General features: G+C 37.5%; 2 protein-coding genes across 2 annotated transcripts in view; both read left to right on the plus strand.

Moving 5' to 3' along the window:
* LOC138001634 (protein NLRC5-like) overlaps nt 1-7,500 on the plus strand; it is a 353,269-nt gene that overhangs the window by 148,105 nt on the left and 197,664 nt on the right. The gene's annotated exons all lie outside the window — the stretch shown is intronic.
* The window catches only part of LOC138001713 (uncharacterized), a 26,860-nt gene continuing 24,635 nt past the window's right edge, over nt 5,276-7,500 (plus strand). Inside the window, exons 1-4 of the mRNA XM_068848158.1 lie at nt 5,276-5,334; nt 6,615-6,657; nt 7,202-7,230; nt 7,351-7,462. Of these exons, the coding sequence (XP_068704259.1) occupies nt 6,615-6,657; nt 7,202-7,230; nt 7,351-7,462 (184 nt within the window). The 5' untranslated portion in view covers nt 5,276-5,334. The remainder of the gene's footprint in view (nt 5,335-6,614; nt 6,658-7,201; nt 7,231-7,350; nt 7,463-7,500) is intronic.

Consider the following 7,500-nt stretch of genomic DNA (forward strand, 5'->3'; position numbering starts at 1 on the left):
ATATGTTGATTAGCTGTATCTTCCATCAAAGTTGAAAATAGCGTTTTTGACACAGAATTTTAATAGACAAAATATTGAAAAATGCTGACACTGTTTTGTACATCAAACTGTATTAAAATAGTCTTGCAAATTTGAGCTGAATCACACAATAACTTTTGAGTTGAAGCTCCATAAATACTGTAGAGGGTGCCTGTTAGGCAACATTCCAAAGCCTAGAAAATGGCAAGCACAGTTTTCATGGCCAAGTCATCATTCAGTGATCAGCATCGCCTACCAACGTTCATGTCATGTAAAGTTCCATCTCCTGGGGAGGTAGGAGGGGATGTATACAAAACATGGACTCCAGGTCCATGGACTACCACTGTGGACCCAGTTCATGGACCCCTTCATGGACCCAGTCCATGGACTACCCCCGTGGACCACACCTCCTTTTGTACAGTTTCAAGCAGAAAAAGCTTTAGATGAGAAAGAGAAGTCATCCTGGCAATTATCTGGACAAATTAGACAAGAATAATTATTATTGTCTCTTTCAGAGACAAAAAAAATATAGGAAGCTTTAACGGGATTCGAGCCCATGACCTCTGCAATGGCGGTGCAATGCTCTACCAACTGTTCATGAACTACAAGCCACTCAGTTGGGAGCAATTCATGTAACAGTTTTGCATATGTCGTCCTCTTGGGGCCTTAGCATGCCTTTTCACTATGAACTGCACTTTTATGAAAATGCCATGAATTCCATATGAAAAGCCCATGAAAGACATTTCATGGCCCCTGAAAACTGCAAAATGAAATTTTCATGGCTGTTTTTCAAGCCATGAATTTTACATGAAAGTGCATCCTTTTATTTAATGACTCATGAATTTCACATGAAAATGTGTCATAGAGTATTTCATGGCCCATAAAATCATGGAATGAGACTTTCATGGGCCTTGAATTTTCCATGAAAACTTGCCAAAGTATTTTATGGGCCATGAAATGTTGGGATGAGAGGTTCATGGAGCATGAATTTTCCATGAATCCCATCGAGGTGCATTTCATGGCCCATGAAAATCTTGTGATAAGACTTCCATTGGCTTCCATGCAGTCACATGGGGCATTTTTAATCCAAGAAACACACTACATTATGGTTAAATGTAGGTGTCTATAAGAGACAATTACTTAAATCAGTAGCCTATACCTTGGTGTGACGTTTTCAGAGTCCGCGATTTATTGACGTCATAGCCTCACCGAATGCGAACTGTCTTTGTTTCTTGGGGAAAAGGTTGACTAAAAATAGATTGGTCCGCAAAACTCTTTTGACATAGGCTTAATATGGAAGTTGTTCGCTCCTGGTCATGGGCTCCTGCGTAAATTGTCCAGATAAGTGCGACGAGAACTTCTCTCTTTCGTCTAAAGATTTTTCTGCTTGCAACTAATTACAAAATAAGGCTTGGTCCACAGGGGTAGTTCATGGACCGGGTCCACAGGGGTGGCCCATGTTTTGTATATGTCTGGTAGGAGGTCATGCGAATTACTTTCTCTGTCCTTACACTTCCCAATAATAACATTTTTCTTTTTCCGATTATTCCATGGGCAAATATCATCTAAATACATTTTTCTCTGTCGTCCTCTTGCTTTTGTTCCTTCAACTTTTCCTGCCATGATTCCTCTTTATTAATAGCAACTCCTTTTATCTCATGACATGTCCATGTCTCGCCAATAAAATCACACTTTGTCAAATGCTTTCTCGTTGAAGCTCAAATAGATTATTGTTTTGAACTTGTATCAATTTCTCTGACTTATCAGGCTTCACGCAGGTACCTTAATTACAAGTTTTTTTTATATACCCAAACTGCATGTCTGCTATTTCTGTTTCTAGCTTACCAAGAATTATTTTTTCAACAATTTTGAGCAGCAATTTTACGGCATGAGCCATATAAGACTTATCGTTCTACGGTCTTTGCATCAGTGACCTTCGGCTTTATCGGTACACTAATGAAAGCTGTCTTCACAAAGTCCTCTGGTAAGTGACCTACAGCTGTAGCTGTCGTGTAAATCTTGGTCAGCAACTTCAATAGCTTAAATTGTTTGCCTATTTCTCCCATGTGCTGTATCATTTCGATTACCATGCCATTTTGTCCAGTTGCTTTAATTTTCTTCTTTCATCTCTTTTATAGCACATTCCAGTTCAGACATCAATATAATGGATCGAGGATCTTCCACTTCATTCTTCAAAATGCTTTCATCTACATTGTATTGTGTCCAGTCTATCAGCGTCTTCAAACAATTCACATACAAATTAGTTATTCAATCCATCTCTCTGTGATGTTCTCTTTCTTGTAGCAAAGCTTCCCATCTTTAATAATAATTATTATTGTTCTTGATGACACCTGACAACACATTCGACTTTTTGAAATTTGTTATGTCTTCACTTTTTTATGTACCTCTTTATGTGAGTGCTTTTTGATAAGTTGCTCCACCTGTAGATATTGGTCATTCATCCACGCTTCTTTTGATTCATTACATTTCTTTCCTATTTCCCGATGTTTCCTCTGATATTCTTCTGAGAGTCATTTGAATTTCATCCAAGTTTCATTCATAATTTCTAGAATTTCATCTGTCATTCATGGTGTTTTCTTTCATCTTTCTACTTTAATGAGTACTTCTGTAGCAGTTTCGTTTAGTGTGTTCTTGCTAATGTCCCATTCTGTGTCAACTTGATCGATTTGTTCTGGGCCACATTCGACAGTATTCTGCACTTCCATGCCATTCAACTTTTCAGATATCTTGGCGCCGAATTCATTTTGCTTCTCTGGATTTGCTTTCAGTGGCTGAACATTCATACACACGACACTCATGGCTTTTTCCAGCTTCTTCAAGCTGATTCTGAAATTTATCACTACTGGGTTATGGTCTGAGTTGCAGTCAGCTCCTGGGTATGCCCTTGCTGAGAGTGTACCATTTCAAAATCGTTTGGTACTATACACATGTATATCAATCAACTTGATTTCAGATCCTATTAACATTAATCCTGTTAAATATACCCAATCAGAACAAAGAGTTTTTTTGATGGGTTCGAATCATTATCTTGGCATTTAACACGGGAAACATTAACAGGAGGGTTTTTTATTAATTTTGGTTCAAGATTGCGCAATTAAGCCTTTAAATTGCACCAACAGTCCACTTTGTAGAGGAGAAAAGAAAGATAATTCAGCGACTTTGCTGTGGTTTGAAGACCACAGCTTCTTCAAGCACACAAGCCCTAAATTTAGCCCAAAGCTGCGGCAATTGCCGTGGTTGATGCAACTTGACAAATTAACACAAAACTTGCAGACCACTTATCTTATATTGCTTCATTTCATCAACGATTAAGAAAGAAGCTTTAGGGATGAATAATTGTGCTTGTGCCTTTGCTACGCAGGAAGTACATGTATGTATGTGCGATTTATTGCGCGCTTTAACTTCAGTAAAAAGTTGAAATTGAATAGACAAAGCATTTTTGGTAAATGTATATGGCTATTGCCTTTCTTGATTAAACCATAATTTCGTCGTCAATATCAATTATTTTGAATTTTGTTTTCACCGTATTGATAAAACTCTCACAAACTACCAGAGCCTTACGGCTCTCGCCGTACTGAACAAGTACCTAAATAATAAATTTAATTAAATACATTTATTATGATTATGAATTCAAGCAAGCATACACAAGTTGCACGAAGAAAACTCATGAATATTCAAACATATGCAAAAAATATGCACTAGAACAAAACGGAAACAAATTAAAGGTTTTCTGTTGGATTACATCTCGACCTTGTTAAAAAGATTGACGACCTTTGTCTTACAAAATATAGAGCAGCTTTCATGGCGTTGAGGGAATCGCAGAGAATCGGTTTGCTTCTAGTGACTTATGGGTAATTTCAAAATGGCGGTATTTTTTTTCAGTCTTTCTCGGTCATTCAAGATGGCAATCAGCCAAGATAGTGTCAGTGGACCCCACTCTTCTAACGGTTAAAGTCAAAAGTCCCGACCCCCGGAACTCAACGAATGATCCAAAGTCTCTACCACGGGAAGACTTGTAATGTCAAATCCCCCTCCTATGCCCGGCCTCCCCTCCCCCCCTCCCCTCCCCCCCTCCCCCTCCTCCCCCCCCAGCGGCTTAACATTGGTAGGCGCATAAAGCTTGATATCTTAATTTGTAATTGAGGTAACCTAGCATTTTTTCATTGGATGGTTTGGAAATAGATTTTTAAAGAACAAAAAAAAAGAGAAATACAGTATTCTTTTAACGTGTTTGTACCGCATGAAGGTTTATCTGGTGATTTTTTTCGGGTAATCGTCAGTTTCAGTGTATTTCTAGAATTGCATGCAGTAAAATCATGATCAGTAAGTAAGATTAGACGTTAATTTTTTGATGGCGTACGAACAGTAAGGTGGATTCGCAAACTTTCATTTATTTTTGTACAATTGGTCGCTCTGGCAACATGCCATTTTAGTTTCTGGAATGCGAGTTTTAAGTCAACTCAACTGGAAATATTATGAAGCAATCTTGACTCCAAATTGTACAAACAAACCATGTCACATACAGTAAATAATTAAAGCCGTTTGATATACAGTTATTCAAAACATGCATTCATGTAACTTGCATCTCCTTGCATCTCCTCCTGTTGATATAATTCTACGGCCTGTTGATATAAATGGTTAGTATTTTTACCAAACTAAGTAAAAGGCTGTGCACGCCTATTTCATTGACAAATTGAAACTAAAAAAATTTCTGGAGTTTGCACGAAGGAGGAAGGATGTTTCACCATGGTTTCACGTTGCTGTCGGAAATTTAAAGAAAGGATGTCGTTTGTCATGATTTCACTTTAAGTGCTGTCGCTACTTTTCGGTCATGTTGCTTGGTGGAATTTACCCTGGCAATCTCACAAAAGATTGGGTCGTTAGTCAGTTTCAAGGATATTGGGCTAAGAGTTTGTCAACAAAGTCATGATCTAATTTGCAATCTGACATGAAATTGAATTTGAAAATGGAGAGCAGCGCCAATGTTTGTGAAATTGAGTGAATTACAGTTTTACTGGACCAGTGTTTAATCTTCACAAAAGATAATGTAAAAGTGTGAAAAAAACCAAGGTGAAATTAGGCATTTGCTATACATATCATGAATTTAATTGTGATAGTCACTATGTAACAACAGTTATGTCAGGGCATTTGGTGTTTGTATTACCTCTTTAGTCACTTAACAAAGGATCTGACATCACTGATGATATGAATTTGTAAACCCTTGTTGCAGATAGAGATCCAGTCAGTTCACATTTGGACAGTACGCTGCAGCCATTAAGGGATCAAAATCCATTGGTAATATAATACATGACTTGTACAGTACATGTATATACATTATTACAGGGCTTCTGATAGGATGCGCAAAAAAATTTGGCCATATTATGCATAAACATACGTTGATTATGCGGAAATTACACCGGATTATGTGGAAATTTAAACAATTTCTAGAACTACAATGTAATAATTAGGCCCGTCCAATGTATTTACATGCTTATGGTAAATCAGGACTCGAAATTGCGACCAGTACAGTTGCGTTTATGACTGAATTTTTTCCCTTTGCGATATCTGGAAGAGTCGCCAATTTGCGACAAGCAAAGTTGTGATGTGGTTGAACCACGATCCATTCCCTCCATCATTCACCATTTTCAGCGGTTCTTCACACATACATATTGCGGGCTCCTATTTTGTTTTGTACAACTTCATCGCAATAATTCGCCCTACTACATGTATTACAAATGATCAAATTTAATTTTCCTACTTTAATTTGCGGCTAAATTTTAATACCTTGTTGCATCTTTTTTTTAATTTCGAGCCGAGGGTATGTTATGAAAACGGTTTAACTAGAGTCCAGGTTCATTGCCGAAAAATGTGTAGAATCTTGCGAACGAAATGGCGAGTTTTCTTCAATGTTCAGGAAAATAAACGTTTCAAAGTAGTCAATCTCTTTGTCTTTTGTGTTTGTGAGGATGGTGAGAAGCTGCTTTATCACTAATATCAGGCATTTCCTTCAGTTTTATGCGGGAAATATCGTAATTATGTGGAGGATGCCGATTTTAGGAAATTATGCAGATCCGCATCGCCGCATCCTGTCAGATGCCATGTACATAGTTTCTCAAATGAAGAACTGCACTTGACCATCCAGTTGTTCTTTAGTTACGTAGATTTCTTAGCATACACGACAATTTTACCTTGCACTCTTTGTTTTCCTCTCAGTACATTCGCTCCTGTTTGAATGTGGCGATCATCATCAGTCAATTTTGAAGCCTGTTTTGTTACAAACCTTTCATTTTTTTTTATCACTGGCAGTTTCTCCTTCTTGTGTGGTGGCAGCAGTTTCAGACCTACACCATCAACTAACAGAAACAATAAACACTTTGAAGTCATTATTTCTAGCATATTAGAAAAAGAGGTTATGGCAAAACATTTGTTGGTTCTGTATAGTTGCTACACTATGTGTATAAGATTAGAGTGTCCTTGTGTTCTATACTCAAACATCAGAGTCTACATGCCTTATATATCCACAAAAAGACGTTCCTTTTATATTAACACAGGTTTTTAGTTTTGTTGGGAATGAGATGAACAATGTTGATGGTCAGATGCCTATGGAAATCGAACCAGGTGAATGCATAAATTTGCAGTGAATGTGCCTCTATTGGATGAGACTGAGTGTTCTTTAAAGAATCATTCTGATTAAGGAGGGTGTTGACATTAATCTGACACGGCCAAAGTCTGGGGGGATGCTGAATTATAGAAAATGGGCCACTAGAACGTGCAGTTCAAGGACCTGAGTACTAGCAAGTAGAAAGATGTCCTAAGTTTCAGTCTGAAAGCATTTCTTTAAACTACCTCATTGACAGATGTGACTTGTGTTGCTGATGTCAAAACGTAACTGTTCATTTGATAATTTGCCTATCACAAAAATGTCAATGGAATTTTTTGGTCCAGTAGACTTGCATTTCTTTGTCAACAGTTTTCCTATCTAATTTAAGGTTTCAATTCTATTTTTGTCAGCCATTTGGGTGCCCTCTCATTGGTTTTTTCTGATCCAATTCTATTTTATAAGGTTTGCAAACTGTGGTTAGTTGATTGGGCTTGTGACATAATCAAAACACACATTAATCTCAAAATAATAAAAGCTTATAAAGGTCTGCTTATTCAACAGAGAGCACAGTTCAGCAAGGGCAAATAGGGGTGAGTAGTAATTAAATCCTCCAATCCATCAGCTGGGTTCCTTGTCAATCTCAAAGGATTAGCTTGTAACATTCGGATTTTATTTTGCATTTATTTTATTTTCTTCTTCTCACTTAACAGTCATACTACAATGGGAGTCAGTCCCTTACAGGGGATGGCAGTTTAACAACAGCTGCTTATAACAGCACCATATCTCAAAATATACCTCAAGATTGTGACCTTGATCATTCAGGTGGTATTTTTGGTTTTTGCTTTTGTCATTAAGGGTTC

This window comes from Montipora foliosa, chromosome 1 (assembly GCF_036669935.1).
Source record: "Montipora foliosa isolate CH-2021 chromosome 1, ASM3666993v2, whole genome shotgun sequence".
NCBI lineage: Eukaryota > Metazoa > Cnidaria > Anthozoa > Scleractinia > Acroporidae > Montipora > Montipora foliosa.